This window comes from Apteryx rowi, unplaced genomic scaffold (assembly GCF_003343035.1).
Source record: "Apteryx rowi isolate R43461 unplaced genomic scaffold, aptRow1 scaffold_104, whole genome shotgun sequence".
Classification (NCBI taxonomy): Eukaryota; Metazoa; Chordata; class Aves; order Apterygiformes; family Apterygidae; genus Apteryx; species Apteryx rowi.
The window spans coordinates 1,604,840-1,631,254 of NW_020447242.1; the positions used below are offsets into that span (position 1 = coordinate 1,604,840).

General features: G+C 35.4%; 1 protein-coding gene across 1 annotated transcript in view; it reads left to right on the top strand.

The window, feature by feature from the left end:
- Window positions 1-1,751: 1,751 nt before the first annotated feature.
- The window catches only part of LOC112966773 (G-protein coupled receptor 98-like), a 200,341-nt gene continuing 175,677 nt past the window's right edge, over window positions 1,752-26,415 (top strand). Inside the window, exons 1-22 of the mRNA XM_026067216.1 lie at window positions 1,752-1,771; window positions 3,163-3,405; window positions 4,807-5,015; window positions 5,701-5,877; window positions 6,408-6,590; window positions 6,931-7,110; window positions 7,780-7,944; window positions 9,293-9,410; window positions 10,009-10,132; window positions 11,307-11,445; window positions 11,584-11,769; window positions 12,085-12,317; window positions 14,205-14,353; window positions 15,602-15,803; window positions 16,316-16,535; window positions 17,738-17,977; window positions 19,979-20,128; window positions 20,680-21,153; window positions 21,872-22,015; window positions 22,738-22,909; window positions 23,308-23,443; window positions 25,167-26,014. Coding sequence (XP_025923001.1) covers window positions 3,393-3,405; window positions 4,807-5,015; window positions 5,701-5,877; window positions 6,408-6,590; window positions 6,931-7,110; window positions 7,780-7,944; window positions 9,293-9,410; window positions 10,009-10,132; window positions 11,307-11,445; window positions 11,584-11,769; window positions 12,085-12,317; window positions 14,205-14,353; window positions 15,602-15,803; window positions 16,316-16,535; window positions 17,738-17,977; window positions 19,979-20,128; window positions 20,680-21,153; window positions 21,872-22,015; window positions 22,738-22,909; window positions 23,308-23,443; window positions 25,167-26,014 — 4,462 coding nt within the window. The 5' untranslated portion in view covers window positions 1,752-1,771; window positions 3,163-3,392. The remainder of the gene's footprint in view (window positions 1,772-3,162; window positions 3,406-4,806; window positions 5,016-5,700; window positions 5,878-6,407; window positions 6,591-6,930; window positions 7,111-7,779; window positions 7,945-9,292; window positions 9,411-10,008; window positions 10,133-11,306; window positions 11,446-11,583; window positions 11,770-12,084; window positions 12,318-14,204; window positions 14,354-15,601; window positions 15,804-16,315; window positions 16,536-17,737; window positions 17,978-19,978; window positions 20,129-20,679; window positions 21,154-21,871; window positions 22,016-22,737; window positions 22,910-23,307; window positions 23,444-25,166; window positions 26,015-26,415) is intronic.

Genomic DNA, 26,415 nt, shown 5'->3' on the forward strand with positions numbered 1-26,415 from the left:
TTATACCTAGGTAGGTTTTTTTGTTTCATATAACTTGTGTCACAGCTCTTGCATTTCTTTTCCTGTGATACTGTTTTTGTTACAGTGGAGAGCATTATATACTTATGTGCATGGTGTGCTTATTAACAATCAAGAGAGTTTTTCACAGAACAGATTTAAAATAACCTGAAGTGAAACAGCCTTACACTTGACTTTAAAGCATGGTAATAGAGGACTTGTAGTTATATCTTTGTTTTTTAGCTTTTATTTAGGATAAATTAGATTACTTTCATAATTAATTTCAGTTACCCTATGATCTGTTGGTTTTTTGTTTTAAAAAAAAACCAACTTTAAACCTGCATTACTTCTGAGCCACAGAAACACTAATTCAAACTCTGAAAATGCTCTGTAAATTTGCAATAGAATTTTCAAAGATCATTAATCATTATTCTCAATTACTAGTTATTTGATGTATGTGTTTTTATGCTAGTTCAGGTGAATTGATATTTGAGCCTGGGGACATGGAAGTTGTGGTAGCAGTCAATATCCTTGATGACATTATTCCAGAGGAGGAGGAAAGCTTCAGAGTGTGGTTGAAAAACCCTAAAGGAGGTGCAGAGATTGGTGCTCATGGTTTTGTTAACATAATTATTCCATCCAATGACAATGCCTATGGAGTCATTGCATTTGCTCAGGTAAAAATTCTAAGGTAAATCATTAAAATATATGTACCATTTCTGAAGAATAGAATGCTAATGTACTAAAACTGTAAATTAGAGAATGTGACAGGATTGTTTTTCTGAAGTTCTGTATCAACCTGAGACAGTAGCTTTTTAACACCTATTTAGCATTGCTGTATGTGATTATCATTTCCACAGTCGTTTCTTTTGTGAGATTTTGTAATCCCTTTACGTTTAGATTAACACATTAGTTTATCAACCTTGTTTTACAACAAACAAAATGCTCAGTTTTCAGATGCCATGTATATCATCATAGAGATTAGTCACTATTGTTTGTTAATTGAGGGAATTAAGTAAATGAATCTGAAGATTCTTTTCCTGTGAAAAATATACTTATTAGGTTATGTAATGGAGTGAGACAGTTTGCCAGAAAAAAATCGTTTATTTGGAGAGAATGTCAGACTGAAGGTAGTATTTGGAGTGGTTAATTCTTAGATCATCAAACGCAGTAGAAATCATCCAGACAGGGTTATAGTAAATCCATACTAGAGATATAAAACACAGAAAATTCTTCACTGAAATGAAACATTGCATCTGCACTTGGTGTGAAGAGGATGAATAACAGAAAAGAAGCAGCAGTAAAAATACAGAAGTTCCTTTTGTTTGTCATCTGCTTAATAAAGTTTGGACATAAAATATTGTTCTAAAAAAAAAAAAAAGCTTTGTCTTTTTCCTTTAGATAAGAGGCCTGACATTTTAATGTTTTGTTTCCATGATACCTAGGAGTATTGAATACCTCTGAAAATTAGGTCATTTCAATTTAATGAATGAATGTGTATTTGGGTGCTTCATGGTAGGACAAATATTTGTGTCTCATGTCACTGGCCCACTTCAAATCCTGAGATCCCTAAAGTATTGTTATGTATAAAATAATTTTATGGTTCTGCCACTTTTATCTTTTCTAGAGTTCTTTATTTAAGCAAGTTGAAGAAATGGAACAAGATAACTTAATCACCTTGAATGTTGAACGTTTAATAGGAACATATGGACGGGTGACAGTAGAGTGGATAGCCAGTGGGAGCATTAGTGATATATTTCCAACTTCAGGAATGGTATGTGGTAATATCACTGATATTAGTGAAGCATTGACTTTAAATATCTTGCACAATAGGTGCAGATGTACTAAGGGAGAAGGATAGTACATGTTAAATTTCCTCACTCTCCTATTAATTCCTGCGTCCTGATCTTCTCTTATGAATCTGGCAATTCTCACTTTTGGTTGATTCGTAATACCACAGCATCACTCTTGCTTTTCTAGAGCCAGATATTGCAATGTTGTCCAGACACTAGAAAGGTGCGTCTATAATGTTCTGTTTCTATCTTCCTTTCTTCCCACTGTGGGATCTAGATACTGTGACTCTTCCCACTGTGGGATCTAGATACTGTGTCAAATAATTGTCACAGGCAGCAATTTAGGCATGCTTGCTCTTCTTTCTGCCAGTGTCTATACACTTGAGAGCTTCAGTGACCCAGGAAAATATCACAAGCCCCAATTTTGGCTTTTTCTGAGACTCTTCAGATGTCCAACAACGTTAAAATCCGGGTTTCCTGTTAGCTAAACCTTTTGATATGCCTTAGGACCAACATATTCTTGATTCTTTAAGTCAACTGTCTCCAGCGTGTGGCCGTTTATTGAAAATACAAAGCCTTGTGGCCCCTGAGACTATAGAGCTACAGTACAAACCATTGCTGTGGGGAAATAAGAGACAAAAGATTACAGAAATAAAGCTTACGTCTGGAAATAATGGAACTGAAGTAAAATAATAATACAGAAAATTCCATTTAAACGTAGGAAAAAACTTTACTGTAAAGGGTAGTCCAACACTGAAACAGGTTGCTCGGAGAGGTCGTGAAGTCTCCGTCCTTGGAGATACTCGAAACCCAACTGAACATGGTCTTGGGCTAGGACCTGCTCTAGCTGACCCTGCTTGAGCAGGGGGAGCTGGACCAGATGATCTCCAGAGGTCCCTTCCAACCTCAATAATTTGTGATAATGAAGGTGTGTAATCATTTTGAAATGACTGAGCTATTTCATCTAAACTTAGAGTGCAGTTGTCACAAAGGAGTTTCAAAAGTTGAATGCCTGTTTTTCACACAGGTAGGTATTGTTGGCTTGATTATAACAAATTCCTTCTCAACTGAGTACTCAGTGTCTCTGATAATTGTGCTTCTGATTGAGAATTTGTTTCTTGCTGCGTGACCAGCACTTCAAATCATTTTGTCACATTTAAATATCTTACCTTTTTCTTGATTTGGCTCTTTTTTCATGTCTTGTTTCTCTGAATTTCTTTTTTTTTTTCCCTGTATCACTTTGTATACTTTTTTAATGTTCTCTTGATTTTTTTCTATTGACAGTTTTACTTTAAAAAAAAAAAAAGTTGGTACAGCAGAAGAAATTTGACTTTTTTGTGTGTGTGTCTAAATCTTTAGATTACATTTTCAGAAGGTCAAGCCCTGTCCACCATCACCCTGACAATTCTTGCAGACAGTGTTGCGGAGCTGTCAGAGACTGTGGATATCACACTCACCCATGTCACCACTGTGGGTGTTCAGGATACTGTGAGAGGAGCTATCATAGATCCCCAAAGGGCAACAGCTGTACTTACCATTTTACCTAGTGATTCTCCACATGGTGTAATTGGCTGGCATGCAGAGTCTGTCTTTGTTAAAGTCATGGAGCCAGAAGGTAAGTCTGATTTTTGTTTCTTAGGAACAAATACATGTGTTTTTTTAAAGTCAGCATCACTGAAGTTATGATATTGGTTATGTGATTGTCTTAATAAGTGGCATTTTTCTATAAAAGCTTTGCAGCAGAAATAGCCTTAAAAATACCTAACTACGCCATTTTGTTGCATATATTTTGTATCCACTATTTCACATTGCACGTATCAAGTTTATCTAGTCATTCTTGTTTACAGTTTTGATTATTAAAATTTTAACTTCTTGTGTTACATTTCAGTAGTACATAAAATCCTTTTATTTAGATAAAAAGCCAAATCTGCACATTTAATGCATTTAATATACTGTTTGAAGTATATTTACATAAAACACATTTTTTTCATGAATTGGGTCAAAAAGTGAAGCACATTGTTCTGTGCGATGGGGGAAGGAAGGAAGCAGAGCTAGAGCAAATTACATTTCAAGAAAACTGATTTTTTTTTAACATTTTGTACATTTTCCATCAGACTATTATTACAGTTAAAACTTCCTAACCAGTTCTATTTTAAAGCCAATTATTGTTGCCTATTTTTGCTCCTGAAAGTATTAGGAAGGGCTTCTGTTGGTTCCTTGCGCACGTGCACACGCACACACGTGCATGCGCATTATATAATAAATTTTATATGTTGAAGTTCAGGATTCAAGGCATGTTCTTAGGTTTCACTTGTTATATAGTTTATTTTCTTATCTTTAAGTATAGTATTTTTAATGAATTATATACTGACAAGGTGCTAACTGTGAAGTATTATCTAATACAAATGGCACAAGCTACTGTGAAGTACAAAGCCTATTACTTTTTATCTGTTATTTCTCCAGCTGTAAACCTAGCGCTTTTAGCCAAATGCTGTGTTTGGCAGTTTATTGGGAAAAAAATGTAAAACTAGTTTCCCAAAAGGGAAGTGAGTTGTACTGATACAAGTGAATCTCATTTTGTTGGAAATTTTCTTCTTTTTGTGTTAGGATTAATAGTGACTTCAGAGGCATATAAAGGCCAGGCAAAACAGTGAAACAGGAGTTTGGAGCGGGGTGTGGGTGGGGGAAAATGAATGAAAATGTGGATGTTGAAGTAAAAGTTTTGTGTAGCAATTATTTGAACTACAAAAATTCAGTATTCTGTTGTTCCTCTAGATTCTATCTTAAAATTCTTTCCAGCTGTACACACTGTGTGTATATTCACACCACTTGTATGTGCTCATTAGCCAGAGACATTGAATTATCCAAGTATAGTATATTTGTGGTTGTGTTGCTAAACACAATTAAAGTGTGCTCTAGGCAGCAGTCCCAGTACACTTAGCTGAGCTGGAAAGCCATCAGGGCAAGGGTTGAAACAATCATGTCTTGCTTTTCTTTTTTTCCCCCCTTTTTGTAGGATGGGTAAATTCAACTACTGTTACTTTACAAATTGTTCGAGAACAAGGATTTGTCGGAGATATTGCAGTTCAGTTGAGCACCACACCTAATTTTGAACTCCCTCTCTCCAACCAAGCGACAGAGAATGAGGATTATATAATAGAAAAGAAAACAATCATTATGGCAGAAAACACAACAATAGCTTCTGTCGTAGTCACTATTTTTCCTGTGAGTAGTCTAACAGCAGCTTTAGTTATTAATGTCTTCTAGGGAAAGGGAGACAGATTAGAAGGATTCTTGCCTTGTTGGATTGTTGTCAATTAAATAGAATTGCATCCATCTATCTCAAAAGAATTTGAGTATTGGTTACTGGGAATGAACCAGATATTCTGCTTTGTTCTCATTCCAAAATTAATATATAAAAATGGAAAAAAAAGAGAATTATAAATCTCTTAGGTGTCTGCTGGTTTTTCAACTTGTAATTTTTTACAGAGGGCTTATTTTACTTTGTGCCTCTTAAGAGATTTGTTCTGTAGTTTGGGAAACATTAATTTTTCACAAAAAGTATGTATATTCTTTGAATATGTTCAGAATAGAGGTATTACTTTTCAAATTCCTGGCTTAGTTTCTAAAATCTGGCCAGCTTTTCTACAGAAAGGAGGAACAATGGGCAGCCAGCAAGAATCATCTCTGTTCTTACAGATTTTGAATATGACTGCCAACTTCAGTTCCTCAAATTCAGCAGAGGTTCTTTCTTTTACCTTTCATATGATGTGAGGCAAAGAATTGGTAAAATACCCCAAGTGCTGGGAATTTTTGAACAGTAAGCAATCTGCAAATAGTTATCTTTCTCCATGTATTATAATGTAAGTTTTATAAAGGAAGAAACATGTAAAAAAATATATTTTTGCAGGATAATGTTCCAGAATTACAGGAAGGATTTATAATCAATATTACTGATGTGCAGCTGGTAGATTCTTCTCTTACTGGAGGTCAGCCAAGTGTGAAGAGGCTTGGGCTAGAAATAGCTGAAATAACAATTGAAGAGAATGATGACCCCAGAGGAGTATTTAGTTTCAGCATTAAAAAGGTAAGACTGAATGAAAAAAAATTAAAGCTGCATTCCAGCAGGAGAGTCTGTGTTTTCAGACCATTTTTATTTGTGTTATAATAGGTTTTATAAGATGAAATTGTTCTGGATAAATAGGCCAGATACTAGACAAAAAAATTTCTATGTAGAAATTTTTTCATAGTTCATATATGAAGTTCATTATGGAGCTGAAAGGGTTGAATCATAGAGTCCTACCATAATTCAGATTGAAGGGGACCTCAGGAGGTCATCTAATCCAAGCTTTTGCTCAAAGCAGGGTCAATGTTGAATTCAGACCAATTTACAAGTGGTTATTAAGCATTTATTCTTACCTGAAAGTCAAAATCAAATGAACAATTTGACTGATATGATATTCATAGCCTGTCTTGTTCTATATAGTTTATGGAAGAGGCTAAACATGCTTTTAATGTAGAACCCTACAGATTTTGTTGCTTTTGAACATTTCAGTGTCAACTTTTAGCAGAAAAGTGTTTGCTGTGACACTCAGCAATTTCTTACTGAATTTTCAGGATGCAAGTGGAGTTGTTCCTGCTTATGAGGTACCACCACCACAGAATATACTGAAACTTCCAGTTGTTCGACAGGCTGGGACCTTTGGGCCAGTAACTCTGTTTTGGGAAGCTACTCATTTAACTGCAAGCTTTGAAGACTTTACACCAACATTTGGAAACCTTACATTTGCAGATGGGCAGGTATGCACTTGCTGAAAATATAGCTTTCTGTGGGTTACCATCTTAGAGTTTCTTTTATTTTCTTCCAGTAGAATTTGTATCTGTTCATTGAATGCATTTTCAAAGCAGAGCAATCAGCTGTTTTTAACATGCAAGATTTGCCATAGAGGAACTTAAAAACACTCTTGAAATTTTATCTGATTATAAATATACAAGTGCAAGAAGAAATAAGCATGAGTAGCAATGTGTATTTGCCTATTATTAAATAAAATTTATCTATTTTAATTTTACATTTTTCAAGCAATTCAGAGAATATTATAAATGAAGCTTAGTTGTACTTTAAAAAACATTTTTTTTACAGGCCACAGGAGAAGTAGAAATTACAATCATAGATGACAGTGAAGTTGAATTCCTTGAGATATTCAAGATTGCCCTAACAAGGGTAACAGGTGGTGCAAGACTCGGGAATGATACCCTGGTAGCTGTTGCTATTCCACCAAATGATTCCCCTGTTGGAGTATTTGGATTTGAAGAAAAGACTGTGAGTATGATTGGGATTGTACTCTCTTCTGCAAAAGCAGGATAATGTCTTTGTTTCACTAACACAAAGCTGCTTTTGGTAAGCCTTTGTTGCAGCACAACTCATGTTTGTTTGTTGTTTTCACTGAAAGGCATGCTCGTGCATGTTTTCATCTAGCTGTGTAGGGGGTAGTATCAACGAAAGTCCTGCAGCATAGATTTAGGTTTTTGCATAAGTGGATCAATTTAATCCGGTATGATAAGAATTYAAGACATCCCAGGTAGAATTTGTGGTGCTCTGTTGAATGTTAAAAAGGTTTTGTAATAATCTGTATAGCTGAAACAAAAGTTTGGAAAAAAAATTATGAAAGGAATCTTATTTTAGTTCTTGTGAGTGAACGATTCACTGCTCTGCATTTTGCTGGTGCTGTGCCTACTTGTGACTCATTGTCTGCAATTGTTTTGAATCATCAGGCATACAAAAATAACTCGTGTGACTAATCTTTGCTAGCAGAATTCAACACATTCCTTACATCTGTTATCTTCCTGTCAATTTTCACTCCTGTCCTTATTTTGCATTTTCATTGATAATGTTCTCTCTGGGTTTTTTTCAAAGTCAGTTTTTATAGTAACATAATGTATTGATGCCTTTTACTGCTGTTCCTACCTCCTCCTCCTCTTTCTTCATCAGGTGACAGTGAAAGAACCTCAGACACCTGATGACGCTGCTGCAACTGTATTGCTCACTGTAAGTCGGAGTCAGGGAGGACAAGGAGCAGTGCAAGTGATATGGATTATTGAGGAGGCAGCCAGATATGATCTGACTCCTCTGAATGGTACTCTTCACTTCAATGAGGTATTTCTGATATTACAGTAAATGATTTAGCCTTCTTAAATTTACAGATAATTTTTCTTCTTATGTGTATTTGCATGGTTTTGTTACGGGTTTCTAAAAGTAGCGGGTTATTAAGTACTATACCATTAGCAAAAGGCCAGTTTGAACTGGTGGAGTTGGCGATATGCARTATTTTCTTCAAACAGAAAAGGAAAGCTGATGTGCTCTCTTTAAATTAGTATAATGTAATCATCAGGAAGATAGGCTCTTCAAATCCAGATTTTTTTTTTAATTAAGAAAGAGGAACACAAATATACTGAATGTGAAGAATGATTACAGAAACAGTTATTCTATTGCATTTGTCTTACCAATGACTGAGGAAGAATGACATTGAAAGGATGAAAAAGATAAAATAAATAGTAGATCACCCAAGTGACTTTCATATTGGACAGTGTTATGCAACTGTACTCTGTGTTTCATGGCAGGCTAAAACTCTGAAATAGGAGTTGAAATGTTGAGTATTGTCAAGCTATTGTTATTAATCTTAATCATTTGTCTATTACAGGCTACGTGAAATGCTGAATAAAGTGTTTTAAGATAAAGCATAATCTATTTTGTCTATACAAGGCTGCTTTACATCAAATAAATAGGCATACCTGTTGTGTCTTTTAATCAGCTGAAATATATATTTTTTGTAAGTCTGTTAGTATCTGGCACAGTATTGGTATTATTTTACTAGCCTGTCTCTACTGATGGGCCTGGAAATGGACTTTTATTCCTGAAATTCTTATATACCTGCATATCTGTGTGTGTGTGTATGTAGAGAGAGAGGGAGAGAAAGAACAAGAACACTAAAGTAAGGCTCAGTGTATAGCTAATTTTTTCCCCTGTATTCTTATTTTAAGCATTTGCTACTGGCCACTGTCAAAAATGTGGACTAGACAGGAATTTGCTCTGATCTGGTATATCTAATCTTAATAATGTTCTTCCATAGAATTTACATATTCCATCAAATATGCACTTTCTGATAGAAAAGATTTAATATAGAAAGTTTTCTCTGGGTTTAAAACTGACGTGAACACAGTTGTAAAATTATTTCAATTATTATTCAGGTAAAAATAGCCATTTTTGGGTGGAGTGGGGTGGGGTGTAATATTTGATAGGCAATTTTTCTTCTTTATTAATCTGTAAAAAAACTTTTCATCTAACYGGAAATTTCTTATTTGAAAAAAGTCAGATTACAGAATACATCAGCGTATGCATGCTTAACACTTGAATTGTTTAAAAAAAMCACTTTCTTGCACAGTATTGTATTTTGCTTTATTTTAATTGATGTATATGTGTTTTCTGGTATTTTTACATGATGCAGACTGAATCCCAGAAGTTGGTTGTTTTACATGTGGTACAAGATGGTATATTGGAGGGGAATGAAACATTTACAATTCAGCTAGTCTCTACTGGTGATGCAGAGATATCCCCTGTAAATGGTAAAATTTTAATTCATTATGTTCTGTTTTGGGGCATTTTGCATGAGAATTTGAGAAAGTCTATCCATATTACTTTATTCTGCAGGACTTGTGTATGTGGTGTGTAGCTAGTTGATAGCAGTTTGAACTGTCAGTCCTTCCTAAATTGTTTACTTGTCTCAAGAAATCAAGAAGAATTATGGGTCTTAATTTTTTATTCTAAATTAATTGTTGGCATAGGCTTTTGTGTTCAGGTGTTTAAAAAAAACCCCTTCAGATGTAGATACTAAAAATTGTGCATAAAGAACTCGTAACAAAAAGAAACAAAAAACAAAATGAGGTTCAGACTTTTAAGAATCATAAAACAATTTTGTTTTGGAAGGGACCTTCCAGGGTGATCACCTAGTCCAAAACCCTGCTTAAGGCACAGGAAACTTCACAGTTAGATCAAGTTGCCTAGGGCTTGTCCACTGCAGTTCTGAGCATCTCCAAGGATGGAGATTGCACAGACTCTCTGGCCAGACAGCGCTTAACCACTCATATCACAAAAATTTTCAGAAGTTACCTTTCCTTTGTAAATACTGTTCATTTACCGTAAGAACCTTTCTTCTCTTCATAGGTCTGGCAACCATCATTATTGTGGGGGATGAAGGAGCTTCTGGGATGGTTGGGATAGCTCATTCATCCACGCATGTTCTGATTGGAGAACCTTCAGGAAATTATAATGGAACTGCTCTTATTAGGTAGGCACATCACTGTTTTTCCTAAAGAAAGGACAACAGTCTTCAGAATTTTCAGAAACTGAGACTCCACATTTGTCATGCCTCTCTTGAGTGCTTCATTTACTTATCACTTCTAAAATCAAAACTATTTTTAAAAACAGATGCCTGGTTTTGAAACAGGGCAAAATATGCAAACTGTGTTTAAAACCAGTTCAGTATTATTGCAGAGCCCTGAATATTCCTCTCAGAGTCTTTGAATTATTTGCAACATGAATACATTAAAGGAAAGATGATTTTTATAAAAGGAGAGGGGAAAGGGAATTCAATGACATTTCAAGATTATCTGTGCTTTTCAAGATTGGTTCCTGAATAAGTACTGTTACAAAACTGTGTCAGTATTTTGCTATGATGATTAACAAAACCAAAGTGGGAACTGAGTTTTTAATTGAAACAAGATACAATTACATCACTGCATTCARTCAACTGAGAGCAGGATCCCAGGATGAAGGTGTTACTATGTCTTTTCAGAGTGTTGAAAATAGGAAAACTCTCCTGTGTGCCCCCAGATGTGAGCAGCATAATGTTTTGCTCTAAGAAGCCCAAAAGGCAAGCTGATGCTTTGTGCAGCAGTAGTGGTGCCAATATAGATCATATTAAGCAAAGCTAGATTTTTGCTATGGCTTACAGTTCACCAAAATTTGAGTCATGAGTAGGATTTGGCTTCAGGTTTTTAAACAAGCAGCAAATAGAACATTTCCCAAGTGATCTCATACTAGTATTCTAGCATCTTTGTGCTTTAAAAAGCAAATTGCCTCTGGTCACTACCTCTCAGTGCCCTTTTGCCTCTGGTTTGTATCTGTACCTCCTAAAAAGCAGAATGGAAGCAAGAGAGCTCAAATTTCAGTCCCCACCTTCAGGCTATTGGAGCAAAGAAACTGTGAAGCACTCTCTTTAAAGATAATAGCTCAAGATGCCTCCCAACACAGGGAAATGGAACAGAACTGCAAAAATGTTTTCGCTCTGGAGAGTAAATTTTACAGATCTTAGTAGTGACCTAGTATTAAAAGTCAAGCTTCACAGTGCTGATAGCATTTCTTTCAAGCACTGTAATATAGCAGCATACTGGTTGTCTCTGCCATAGATATTAAATGTTAAAGATAGAAAATAAAATCTGTGTTTGTGTTCTTACCTGCAGCTTGGTACGTGGTCCAGGGATTTTTGGTGAGGTCAAAGTATATTGGAATATAACACCTCCTCATCATAAAGAATTTGCTGAGACATCGGGAACCTTGACAATGCGAGATAGGCAGTCTGCAGCTGTTGTTCTAATACAGGTATATGAGAGATTTTACAGCATGAGCTATTTCCAGTGCTTCCTTTTGTTTGGATGTTATGTTGGTTAGAAATTAATTATATATCTCTCTCTGAAAATGGTTTAAATCCTTTTAGCTTTAATTGGTTCTTTTCCCTAGGCTGTAGATGATAACCTTCCTGAGGAGAAGCATTACTACCAATTTCAACTAACTGGAATCAGTGATGGAGGACTCATAAATGAATCTAGCAGCACAGCAAATATTACCATGGCTGCTAGTGACTTTCCATATGGACAGTTTACATTTTCACGGGAACTATTGCAAACAACAGAAGAAGAAAAATGGGTATTAGATTGAAATTCTTCCATGTGTAAAATACTCTTGGTAGCTTTATGCTTAACTTCAGAAAAAAATTAAAGCTAAGATTTATTCAGCATTTATCATAGTACAGTCTCCAGAATTGCTCTCTGAGGCTTCTGGAGTTTATTAATACTCTGGGAAGGAATGCCGTCTACTAAATTGCATATAATCTGTACTTAATATAGCAAATTATTGTTACCTGTCAGACCTATTGAAAAGATGCCTGTAGAATGGTCTCCTAAAAGCAAATGTAACAGAAAAATGAAGTCATTTTTAAAGAAAATGTCCTCTCTCCTTTAGGTTAACATCACTATTGTACGTGCTAGTGGATGTTATGGCAAAGTGCATCTGTGGTTGCAGATAATAAATGGGACTGCTGAGGAGGGAATTGATTTCGCTCCCACAGTAAGGGAGGTAGTGTTTGAACCAGATGAGGAAAATAAAATAATTTTGATTGAAATTCATGATGATGACTTTCCTGAAGGTCCTGAAGACTTTTTAGTGACAATAACCAAAGTGGAACTCCAAGGAAGGTAAACATAAAGCTTCCAATAGAATGGAAGATTGATTACAAGCCAAAGAACATAATATATATGGAATCTGACCTAACTGCAATAAAGTTCCTGTTTGATTCCTGCTCTGTTTTACTAGAAAATTTCATAAGACAGCTATAATAGTGATCATGATAAGAAATGAATGTATGGGGAACCCACTTCTCTTAACATATTAATATAAACATTTTGCTGATTAAGATTCATTTAAGCTAAAAATTCATACATGACATACATTTCATTAAGTGTATATGCTTTTATGTTGTTAAAAGTGCAAAAACAAATTTTGGCAAGATTTTATATTCAAATAATACATATATTCTGTGATAAGTAAAATATGGTCATTTAGTTGGGATATGTTTATAAAGTTAGAAATGCTACAGATGCTTTAGAAATACCAGAAAGAATACTTTATTCCAAAAGAGACAACAGTGCAGAAATTATGACACTAGCTTAGGCAAATATAACAATATTGGAGTTTTTGGCGCTGCATTGTAGGTACATCTGCATTCAGTTCCTTTTTACTTACTAGAAATAGTTAATTACTATTTAGTATACTGTTACAGTCTGTCAGAAATATAAATGAATTGGAAACAATATTATCTAAAATAAATCACCAGAGGTGGTGTGTCTGCCCAAACTGGAATTCTTACTGTGGTAAATCAGAATATAGGAACATTAAAATAAATCTTACCAAATTGCATGATGAAAATAAAGTATTGCAATATGTTTCTCAAAGTACGTTGTTGCATTCCTCAATAAGTTGGCATTTTTAGGAGCTTTTAGAATTTTAAATGATAATTTTTTTGTACCCATAACAGTGAAATATAATACTACAGCTGTAAGTGTGGCTGTCGTTCTTGGACACTCTTATGCTATTTGGCATTTCTTTTACAACTGAAAACACTATCAGGCTAATGGAATGTGTTACTGTTGAATGACTGATGAATTAGAATTTCCATGATGCATGTGCATTCCAGTAAATACACAGGGGTGCTTAAGGAATACCAAACCTCCAGTTTTCCAAGGAGATTTTTTTTCTTTTTTTCCCCTGAAAATCTTGACTTCAGACATTTGTCCCGGGTCATGAGAAGATGCAGGAAAGAAGCATGATGTCTGGAATTGCTGTATACGTTCACTTCCTGTGCACAAATGAAATCTAAAGTCCATGTATTCATGATGCACTGGATTTTTCTATTCGTGTATATGTCATCGTGAATAAAAATGCAAATGTGGCATATATGAACTTGTCACTGTACTGAACTCCTTTGGTATGGTACTAAATTTTTTATAACTCCAACCCTGTAGTTATTTTCATAAATATCTCCTGCAAGAAGTTGTATTAAACATTTGTATTAACAGAGACTATATTAGGAAAGATGATCACAGTTGGATTCCAAAACAGATGTACAAACACAAGTCATTATGATAACCATGTTGTATGTCAGCAAGGGGATCCACCTTGGCAAACAATCTCCAGTTATTTAAGTCTTTGCTGATTCAAGATTTTAAGGCTTCTTTCTGACAGCACAGTCTCTATTAATGGACAGGGTTTCATTATTAACAGACAGTTTATCATCGTCTTTGCTTAGAGTATGACCTCATTAATAATTTCCTTGATTTTGTCAAGTTGCATGAAAGTCAAATAAGAAGGACAAAATGGGATAGAAAACATGGAAGATGCACATTTTTGGGAATACGATACTACTTTTCCATATATGTTAGTTTGAAAAAGTGTGGCCACAAGATCTACAGTGATAACTGTCAGAATCTATAAGTATTTGTGGCAATCTACAGATTGTCATACATGCATCTTAATACTTCCACAAAAACAGTTAAAATTTTTTTTCTTTCTTATGTTCTTGCAAGTGGGTTTGATTTTGCTGTAAAAGAAAATGGACTACAGGTGGATCAACCCCCTGTGGTAGGAAATATCTCCACAGTACGAGTCGTCATAGCAAAGAGTGACAATGCAGAAGGCATCATAGAATTTGATCCTCAGTATGTCGTTCTACATGGTAAGTTCACTTTAATTTTCAGTGCGGTTTAAAGGATAAGCCTGTGGCTGCGGCATACGTTTTGGAGTTATCTTTCAACATCTATCCTGAGTTCTGGTGCAAACTATATAAGCATCTGTAAATAAGTTCTTCAGCATTTTTTCTTCATACTTTCAGCCACTGTAAAAGTAGTAAAAGTACAGTTGTGCAATATTTTATTTACTCATATACCTGGGACAATAAACTTGGCGGGAGGGCAAGAGGAAAGAGCACTACCTTTTTCATTGTCTATCATGATAAGAACAGAATTAGTTTTTTTATGACTCAGTATATTCTGTGGAAAAATTCTGAAATTGTGTTTGGAACATATAACAGCAATGCTGAAGCTTCTTTGATATTGCTAGGCAGAAAATACTATAGGAAAGTGTAACCCTTGCTTCATTTTGATATTTCTTTGTGTATATTATCATTTAAAAAATTATAAATATAGTGTAATCTGATATGTATGCATAATAACAAAAATTGAAACTTGCCTATTTTTCCCTTGAAGGCAGTACAAAAAAACCAGAAGAAATTAATTTGGCCAGCAGTAATAATTTCATTCTTTGTCAGCATTCTGCCTGATTTACTTAGGTCCACTTAAGGTAGCTCTTAAATATTTCTTATAGTCTTAAGCTATTTCCAAATGGAGGTACCTTGGCTGCTTAAGTAAATGTTTAAAAACTATCTGGAATGTTGTTGATCTATCATATTGATTAGTCTTTTACTTAATCCTGAGGACTTGCTTTTACATAATCTTTGAAGGTAAAATTAGTTGCCATGGTATCATACAGCACACTAAAATGTAATCTTCTTTTAAAGTCATGGTAGACATTCATGCAAATGAGGTATGCAAATAGAAGGGTAAAATAATTTTTCCTATTCATTTTTTTCCTATTTCAGATTCAGTTGTTAGAAATTTTTACATTAACCATTGACTTTAAAATTTTGAATGGGAAAAAGGAGAGAGGAAAACCTAAAAGCATAAACCCGAACTTTTCTCCTTGATTAAAGGAAGTGTATGTAACTGCTACAAGGAACAACCTTACTTGCTTGAATTAAAATGGCGTTAGACAGAGGGTATCCACTTTTCAAAAGCAGCACTCACAGTTGCTTCAGAAAATCCTAGATTTATTGATACAAATGGGGTTCATTACACAATCCATTATGTTTTGAATCTATATTTGAGATAAAATATCTGCAATAAGTTGTTCTCAATTATTTTTGCAGTGGAAGAGGATGCTGGAGTGATCATGATTCCTGTTGTGAGAAAGCTTGGAACTTATGGCTTTGTAACAGCTGATTTTCTCTCTCGAAGTATTTCTGCACTGCCCGATGGCATTGACTATTTCGTCCATAACAACTCTGTCATTTTTCATCATGGTCAGAACCAGACTTTTATCTATATCTCTATTATAGATGATGAAGAAAGGTAATTCATTTTTCAGATATTTACTCACTAATTTACTTTTGAGTAATCTTCTTTTAGCCTGTGTTCTATACCTATGTATAGAATTGGAATTGAAAACAAATTGCTGCAGTGGTAAAAAATTGCCTAACTTTAACAGGAAAAAAACCCTATTATTAAGTTTCATAGGTCATGTAAAACTTTATGCAAATCCAAGACTTTTTTCTAATCAGATTATCAGAAATATTAGATGTTACTAATATTGCTATGAGTAATAAGATATTTTGCACCATTTTCTTTCCTTTAAAAAAGAGAGCTATTTAACACGGATAGAATATAGGATATTACTTTTATTTCAGATATTACCATCCTTATAAATGGAAGGAACTTTCAATTGTACGTTTACAGAGCTATTTTCTGTATGTCTTTAAACTATGACTAAACAGGATCAATTAGATAAATGATTGAATTTTTAAGAATAGTTTCAAGTAGTTTTTCTTAAAATTCTGAGAATCTCCTTGCCTTTTTTGGTACAGTGAGTTTGCTGAGCAATTTGAAATCCAGCTGACGGGAGCCACTGGTGGAGCAGTCCTTGGGCTCCACCTGGTGAGCCAGATCACTATCGCTAAAAGTGATTCCCCCCATGGTATTGTCAGATTTCTCAACCAAAGCCAAATTATTCTTCCCAACCCTGATATATCCACAACAATGTCCCTGGTGCTGGAAAGAACTGGAAGATTGCTTGGAGACATACAGGTAGGCCCTGACTGTAGAAGATTTTGAATGCTTTCCAGTGACTATTTCAAAAAGCTACTGCATTATCCTTCAAAAATCTCTTTGTGACTTATTTCTAAAAGGATAATTGCAGTTTTTTATTAAGCATCTTTACATATAGTTGCAGTATAACAGCAGATAAGTTACCTTTGTTATTTTCTCTTTCTGCCCCTGCTTTCCTCCTATCATACGTTATCGTCTCATGTGCTTTGTTTTAAATTAGCTCTTAATTCTATCAAAAATAACATATACAATTAATTTCAAGCACCACCAGTAGTTTCATTCAATTCAGATGAATTACTTGCTAAAGCTGGTCAAAATTTTTTCAGTAAATTGTCTACTATGCATTTTCTGGATTTTTCTGCCTGCTGTACAAACCGCTGGTAAAGGAAGGTGTAAATGTGAACCAGCATAGGACTTGCACAGTTTTGGAAAATGACCAGAGAATTGAAAATAAAGACCATCAGCTCTTCTTTTCCCCCTGTAAAAATTGTCTGAGTCTTCTTTAACTTTGTTTCTAGAAAAGTCRTTTGATAAAATTGTCCAAAAGAAAGGAAAAATGTCCAAAATAATCATTTTAAAATGCTTAATTTGACCTCCTTAAAAGCAAATCTGATTTGTGGGAAATTTTGAAATATTCTAGTTTTTAATTGGGCTAAAACATATGAACAATTATTTGAGGGATTAAGATCTTTTATTGCAGGTTATTCAGAACATATTTGTCTTTTTCTGTCTTCATACAGCATTTTGCAGGGAAGATCATGAGTACTGATTTGGGGAGCTTTGCAAAACAAATGGTGAAAGAGTGTAAAATAGAAACTGGCCTGTGTGTTTCCCTTTACGTGCTAATTAAAGCCCAGTTTCTCTTCTGTTTATTAATGTCAAGAATTTAGAATTGTTTTGTAAATTGGCATTATGGCTAACTCTTCACAATTTCCTTTTGCAATTTGTCACATTTATTTTTCCAAAAGATTACAAAATTTCCCACACGCAATTCATTATGAATATTGTCTTCTGTATTAACAACACAAATTTAAACACAATTAGTCACCTTACCTTAAACACCATTAGTCTTGTATCAGATACAAGAATCTTATGTCACTTATGCTACCTTATGATTTCTCCCTCTGGGAGGCTATTATTATGTATCACTACTCTAAATCTGAAACCGGTGTCTTCCACAGATTAATTGGGACATTTTAGGACCCAATTCAGAAGAGGTTTTATCTCCCCTGAATAGTGACATTGGTGACCCTGTGAATGGATCATTCTATTTTAGAGAAGGAGAAGGAGGTCTGAGATCTGTTAATCTGCAAATCTATCCCCATGAAGAAGTTGAAGTTCAGGAGATCTTCATTATTAGACTGAGCCTTGTGAAAGGTGAAACAGAAATAGATCCCAGGGCAAACAACATTACGCTAATAGTAAGTCATTGCTGCATTCCTTTCTCCTCCTTCCCACATCTCTGTTGATATTGGCATTTATCCTGCAAAGCTGTTAAACGTAAATGTGACTGACTGCATAGTTTGTCATTTGGCTTTCTTTTCCCCTGTACCACTCAGGAGCACTGTTATGTCTTCACTTCTGAAAAATGAACGCAAAGAATCTATCAGTAAAAATTGGTGTATATAAGCCCTGACTTGGCCTTCTTACTTACACATTTTCATGGTCTTCTTTGGAGAGGAAATGGATTTGGGTCCTACATGTCAGTTTGTTGTTCGTCCCTTCTCTGACGTATTCTTCTCCRGCTAACATATATAAAAGAAAGGTCTGGCTATAACAGAGTAAGACATACAGGTAGGGGAGAAATGCAGAAATATGTTGGAGAAAGCAGAGAGAGTTGTTGAGGAGAATTAYTTGCTCTAGGGATATTGAAACAGAGGAAATATTTGCAAGAACTTTATAAAAAGACAGCAAAAAAACAAATCCTTCCTATAAATAGGATTTTTATTTTTATTTTTCCTGATCTATGGAGTAAAGCAGTGCTGGAATCAGGCGCTATTTTCACAGACACTTCAGGTTGTTCTTCAGGGACCCAGTTTTATTCCTTGAACTGGAATACTTCATTCTGCTTCACAGTGACTTGGCTTCTCAGCAGACACTGATGGCTTCTGCAGAGCCAATCCAGGGTAAGGCCCTTGGCTTCTTTATGTAGTCTGATTCTTATGTCAGGTTAAACTACATCTGTGTAGTGAGAAAACACAAAGCAATCAAAAAATGGCTTCAGATCCTAGGGTTGCTAATTCTGTATGTTTGTGCTTCCCTCCATTTCTCCTTAGCTTTTCAAAAGCTATAGGAGGAAGCTGTAGAGACTAGACTGGTTTTTGACTCCTTTTGTGAACATTTTTTTTTCATGGCAGAAATTTTAACCCGAATTTGCAGCAAGGGTTTCTCAAAAATACACTTGTCCGCTTGTGTCTCTGATCTTTTGTTCCCATCAGCCAGGTTGAGAGGGGATTCGGTTTGCTTCCTATTTTCAGAAAGTCGGTAATATCAATAGGTTCTACATATGAATCTGTAAATACTGACTGACAATTAGGAGATATGTTAGTTATTATTGGGTGTCTAGATATTTCAGAGAACTTCTCTCAAAAGAAAACTGTTTTAAGTCAATTTACCATGAATTCTTGTTGCTGCAGCTAGTGATTCACACAGATGGATGTGGATGAGCTCTATCCCAGTGGCTAAGTTTGCAAATTTGTAATGTTAGAAGAATTTCTATACACCAGCCTAAGATGCCTGAGCATTTATTGTTTTAATATCAGGGTACTTAAATAATACATTTGAAATAGAACCCTGTCCTTTTCTTTCTTGTACAGCACTCAAAAACTGAAAAGGGGACATTCATGCTTTCTCTGCTCTTAATATCATATTTCATCCACATGGGATGTGTTTTCCAAATCCTTTTAAAATTCTTTTACTCTCTGAAACGTGTCTAGATCATTTAAAATTTGCAAGTTGTTTAAAGCTGAGTGGTCAGTATCATTTTCATTGCCTGGATTTGCTTCCAAATAACACTTCTTTTATTCAAAGCCTAAGAGCTTTGCATCTTTATTGATAGCATCATATTACTGACACATGTTCCATTTATAATCTGCTCCTCCTTCTTCATTTACACTGTAGGATCTTCTCACAAAAGAGCAAGTCATCCACAGATTTAGTATAACAGTTTTGCTCTGTGTATGCACACACGCTTCATATCACTCCCTTCTGAGACCTTGGTGGTTCTGTCTACTGTTTGTTTTTCATTCATACAGTCTCTGTTCTGATTGTTACTGTACTCTTGAATCTTTTTATGAGGCGAAAACTCAATAAGAAGACTTAAGAAGATGTGCCGCCTTGCACCTAGTAATGAAAATCTCGGTGATTTGAAGAAGATAACTCATTCTATATTTCTGATTTTTTGTTTGTTTCTTTCTTTACAGATACAGAAGTTTGGTGATCCTAATGGTATTGTACAGTTTGCTCCTGAATCATTATCTGAGAAGAACTTTACAGAACCCTCAGCAGTGGAAGGGCCACAGAGTATTACATTATTTGTCAGACGAATTCAAGGCACTCTGGGAAACATAACAGTATGCTCACTTTTGTTTGGTTTCCTTATAAGCAGTATAATCTGAAATTGTCCTCAGGATGAACATATGGAGGACAATGGGAATAATTTTTTCCATGCCTTTCAGTTGCTTGTTTTTCATTTCATTTTGAAATGCTGCCTTTTAGACTGAATTTTGCAAGGGCTTCAGCCCTAGTACTTGTGGTTTGGAAAGCTGGACTTCATCTTTTCACCGGTCAGGAAAAAAAATGAAACTATACATATTGCAGTGCTCCTGCCCCTCCCTCCCCCCTAAGTAATTTTAAAAAATGGTTCAGAGATTCTGTATAATTTTTAAGAAATCTTCTTAAGATTTGCAGAGGAAGTCTACATTCATAGTACTGTTGTTAGAGGAACACCACATTCTCCTTTTGTAAGATAGTCTATGAATATCTTTCTGTATATACCTAAAACAATTTCTATTTTATCTACTTAAAACCAATCTGTACCCTATGCTATCTATACTGAATCTTGAATGTGAAAGTTTCTGACTCTGTGGTAATTTGGTTTTGTTTTGTTTATCACTTATTTCAGGTTTACTGGGAAATATGTAGTGATTCTGACATCACAGGTGACTTCCTTCAGACAGAGGGATCTGTGGTCATGGCTGACCAGCAGAGTACGGCTGAGATAATTATCTATCTGTTACCTGATGATGTTCCAGAACTGGATGAAAACTATGTGGTACAGCTGATTTCAGTGGAAGGTGGAGCAGATTTAGACCAAGAGAAAAGAATTTTAAAGATCAGTGTTTTTGCAAATGATGATCCCTATGGAGTATTTGCCTTGTACTCAGATCAGCAGTCAGTATTAGTAGAGAGAGACCTTAGTCGGTATGTTCAGATTAATGTAACTCGGCATGCTGGGGCATTTGGAGAAGTGATTGTTGAGTACCATATCTTGTCTCATCATGAAGAAGCACTAATTGCACCTGAGAATGTGGTGGGATACCTAGTGGTAAAAGATGGTGCCAGCTTTGAAGTGAAAAGAGTGCCAATAAGCAGCCAGGTCTGTAATATCCTTTTAGCTCCTTAGATAGCTATTGTTTACATTTGTGTTCATCACAATACAAATGTGTTGGATAAGATATTAAACTCTCAATAGTATCTACTGTTAAGATGCAGCAAAGAGTTTTAATATTATGTTTCCTATATATGGAATATAAATGTGGTTAAATATCACTTTTTCCACATAATAATTACAAAATCAGTGCTGTGCATATATTCATGTATTCAGTTTGTTCCTCCATCATTGCTCCGTGTTATTATCATTTCAATTTTTTTTATCATTATATGCATCCAATTTTTTTCTCAGGTTTACCTTTTGAATTGTCAGTAGTGGTCTGTGAGACTCATGAAGCAGTAGATACATTTGCCTTCTGTTTTCTGTACTCCCTGATTGTTATTATTACAGTCTTGCATCTACACTTTGGTAAAACCTAAGGATTAAAAGCAAGTCAAGGCTCACTGTGTTAGATACAGTTCATAAAAATGGCAAAATTGCCTTACAAATATTCCAACAAACTGCTTCACGACATTGATGTTCTATCTGTAGCTGTTTTGAGAAGGATGATCAATAAATTATTTGTCTTGAAAACACTGATTTTTGTATGGAAGTAGAACAAAAGTTGCAGATGGTTCTGTTGCATAATCCTTTGAATTGGTGGATATCATGTTTTTAGTGGAATTAAATTTCTACCTCTTTATTTAAATTCTCTCTCTCAAAGGCATTTCTTTTCCTGGGATTGAATTTTACTCTGGAACTGATCAGCATAAGCCTGGTTGGGGGAAGTGCCAAGGATGTGCCTAAAATATTAGAAAAAGCAAAGTCAGCTATTCTGCTTATTCCTGAAGAAGCTGCCAATTCACAGGTGAGTAAACTGGCTGCAATGTAACATTTTTACCACAGGAGGGAGATACACAACACTTCATTGCAAAAGATAGCTACTGTAAGGATTCAGTTGACACCTTAACAATTTTCATAATCGCAGTCAATTTAACTACTGACAAGACTCTTCCATTTATTACTTATACTATGTGTTATCTAGTCTTTTCATATTTTTCAGTTCTTATAGAAATGGGTTAATACTGTTTAAAAATATCTTCATCTGTTCATTTTACATTCAAAAACAGCTATGGTAAATAGTGTAAGTACTATGCTTAAGCTATACTTTTGTTTTCATGAAATGAAATCTCTAAGATTTTAAGGAACATTACTGATTCTGGACAATGTTATGTCTTTAGGTATGGCAGCCCAAGAGTAGATAATAGCATGTACACGGTAGTATGTACAAAGAGAGATAGTCCTGCAGCTGTTGCCCATGAGCATTAAGTTTGTGTGTGTTTGTTTTCCTTTGAAGGATAGACCTGCAATGCTATGTTTGGTGTTTTCAGTGCAGAAATCTGAGTCATATCTGTTCCTTTTCCCTGAGATCTAATTCTCAAAGATCTCATATTTATAAATATTGTTGAAGACTTTGAAAGAAGTGTGGTTGTATACATAGTTATTGTAATTGCTTACAGTGTGCTTGCATACATGTTATTGCCCATTCTTATCTCATCTTATACAACAAAATTTATTATGCTTCCATAGGTTGGCTTTGAATCTGCTATTTTACGACTTACAGACATTGTAGCAGGAACAGGTCAGGCTGTGATAACCAGAGAAGGAGTTTATGGTTCTGTAACAGTTAACTGGACTTCTGGGTACCCACCAGACAAAATCACTGACTTTGTTCATCCAGGCAATATTACTCCATCATTTGGTGAGTATTTGCCTGAGGAAAGAGCTACAGAAGTTCCATGAGTGATGAAACCCCATTTTAATTGTTTGTACCTGTACGCATTTCCTCTCTTAATGAAGCGTCTTTAGAATGAAAGTGTATGGTCTGATTTTTATCTGTGACTGATATGTTTATTTAGTCAGTAAGAAAAGAGTTGTGCTACATAGATACATGTCTGTGAGCTAAACACGATGCCATGCCCCTGAAGAACAGCTTTATAAAGAAAAGACAATAGACTCTTGTTGTGCAGATTTCCCCTTCCTAAATGAAATGGTATTGTGATTAAAGTTCCTATCTCAGCATGTTCCCAGGTGAAAAGATGATTTCTATTTAGTGATTTTGAATTGTACTGTCTTTCTTCTCTCTCTCTTTTAATTCAGGTAGTGTTGTATTTTCCTCTGGTGAACAGAGCAAAGTAATTTCATTTCAGGCTACTCCAAGCCTAAATAAACACGAGTCATTTGCTATCTGTTTAACAGCAGTGCACAGCAATGTGTCTGGTGGGGCTCGCCTGAGGTAAGGATGTTAGAATCTTTAGTTGCACACATGCTGTAAGAATTACGATCTGGGTACAGGCATACACCTTATACAAATCCCTGTTAAATTACAGAAAGGTATGAATATGTAGTCTCTACTTTGATAAATTTGTAAATCTTGTCTCAGGTTGAAACAAATGTCAGTACTGCAGATCTGACTTAATCAGAACTGATGCTTTTCTCGAAGTCAAGTCTATTTCGTACCAACAGAATGCAAGGTGTAATAGGTATGGTGGCAATGATGGAGTCAGCTAAGGAAATGAAGAAGCCAGATCTACAGTTTTAGCCAGAAAGTGGAATAATGAAAGCAAAAAAGGTCCAGATCAGAGTGGTCTTCTCATGACACTTTTTATTATTTGCCCTCTAACACTTCTAATTAATCTCCCTAAAAGATCATAATTAGATGATCTTTGATAACACTGTTTTAAATAAATAAATTGAAACGAGTAATGATCAGAAGATATCTCAGTTATTTAAGAAATCATTTTATTCTTAGCAATTAAAACATTATATTTAGTGTAGGTTTCCATCTCAATTAAGTGATTTATTCTTCAAATTATTTTCTTTTCATTCTTCCATACTCGTTGATGGCTAAAACTGGTATTATAAAACAGGATGGGTAGAGTAACAGTGTGTATGAAGAAAGGTATTGGCTTTACCAAGTTACTTCCTTCAGGTGTGCCAATCTAGTTGTAAAGCATGAACTGTGCCTAAGCTACTGTGACTGACCTCTTCTCCTAGGCCTGTATGTCCTTCAGGCTGGTGTCCTCACAGCACCTATTTACCATGCAAATTAAATACCTTGAATATCTGAGAATGAAACTTCCTAGAAAATTTAGGACTAGATAGCACAGGAAGCAAAGCCAACAATTACTTTGAAGGGTTTCTGACTTCCTTAGAGGGTGGAAAGGGTCTAGTTCATTTACCAAAAATCCAACAGTGTAATAGCAGTGCTGTTTGGTAGCCTCTGGCGTTGAATACTAGGTCAGTTCTAGAGAGGAGCACAAGACCCAAGGCTTAGCAAAGGCTCTTTGGGTTGCAGATTAACATAGTCTTCATCTCTATGCTTATTTTTCCCATAAGAGGGAGATATATTAAATATGGACATAGGGACTGTGGGTCTCAAATCTGGAAAAAATTACTATCAAATATTTTGAGGTGACAGCACATTGAAACCTCATTGTAAGTCTTAAAATAACATGCTTTCATTTTTAGCTTTCTAGCTAAAACTGTAGCTCTGGTAACATCCTTCTAGTCTGCAGTTTTCTCTTTGTACAGAAAGCTTGTTCTGTGGTTAAAACTAGTGTTATTCAGAATGGCTGTATTATAATATATCTCCCTGCATTGTGATCACAATAGACAGACATTGTACATTCCTTCCCCCTCCATTTTCTGAGGAAGACCTTATTTTATATAACCTTTACTGTCTCCTATGTTGACTCAGAATGAGTTCAGCCTCAGGAGGGCTGGGAGGGCTATTTGGCCTGGTCATTCCAAAAACACTTTTTAGGGAACCTCTTTATATCTTCTCTCATACTGATGCTGTTTCTTCCCTCTACTGTTATCACCCACCTTCTGTGATCTTCTTTTTCATCTGCTTTCTCACAGCCATCATTGATTATTCACTGGAAATTATTCTATTTGGGTGTTTTACTTTTCATATTTCATGTTTTCTTACTCAACTTTTATATCTTCTATTTCAGGACAGGATTTACAATAGCTGAAATTGAGCCATTGGGGATCTTCCAATTTGCTCCTAACTCAAGATATGTTTCAGTTGAAGAAGATGTTCAGGCAGTCACACTGCATGTCCAAAGACTGTTTGGTTTTCAAAGTAATCTCACTCAATTGACATATCAGACTAGTCCAGGAAGTGCCAAACCACTAGAAGACTTTAGACCCATCTATAATGGAGAGCTTATATTTGTGCGTTTTCAGACAAATGCTGTAGTAGAAATATCAATAATTGATGACACTGTTTCTGAAACGGAGGAATTTTTTTTTGTAAATTTGACTGCTGTGGAAGTTTTGGGTGTTCAACCCTTGAATCCTAACTGGAGTCCACGTCTGAATCCCGCTTTCAGTGTTGCAACAATTAATATCCTGGCTAATGATATCGTGCATGGAATACTCAGTTTGGGGCCAGAGTTTGTTTACGTTGAAGAAGATGCAAACAATAGTACCCCCAACATGGCAATACTTCATGTTAGAAGGACCCAAGGTTTTGCTGGTGATATTGAAGTAACAGTTAAAACCTTTGGTGGAATAAGTGCACAAAGTGGAGCAGATTTGTATCCTTTTGAAAATGCTTATGGAAAATCAGTCTTTACATGGGCAATGGAAGGAGAAGATTTTGAGGAACAGTCAGTCTCTCTGACTTTGCTGGATGGAGAAAGAGAAAGCAAGGTGTCTATCAAAATTTTTGATGATGACGAACCTGAAGGACAGGAATTGTTCTATGTTTTCCTCTCAGATCCTGAATGCGGAGCTCAGATTGTGGAAGGAAAGGATGATTATGGATTTGCTGCTTTTGTGACAGTAATTATTGCAGGTAGCATTTTTTTTCCAGAAAACTAGTAAATGAGTCTGAATTAGCTAACAGTAAATAACTGGCTTTATTGGCAATTTTCATGTAAATATTGGGATTTCTTACTGGGGAATAAGCAGGGTATTTGATTCTCAAATCTGAGTTTTTCAGCTCAGAAGAAGCTATCTAATGTTTCTGAACCAAACCCCACCATACCTCACTTAGCAAGGTAGCTCAAAATACACTTTGTTTGTAGTCCCCCTATAGACACTGCTTGTGTCCATTTTTTTCCTGTTTTCCTTGATGAAGAGAAAGGCTAAGCTTGAACTTTTATCCTTCCTGTGTAGTGGCATTGTGGGTTTGTTGGGTTTTTTGGTGCATTTTGCCACTTTTATATTGTACTGGATTTCTACAAAGTTTAAAGA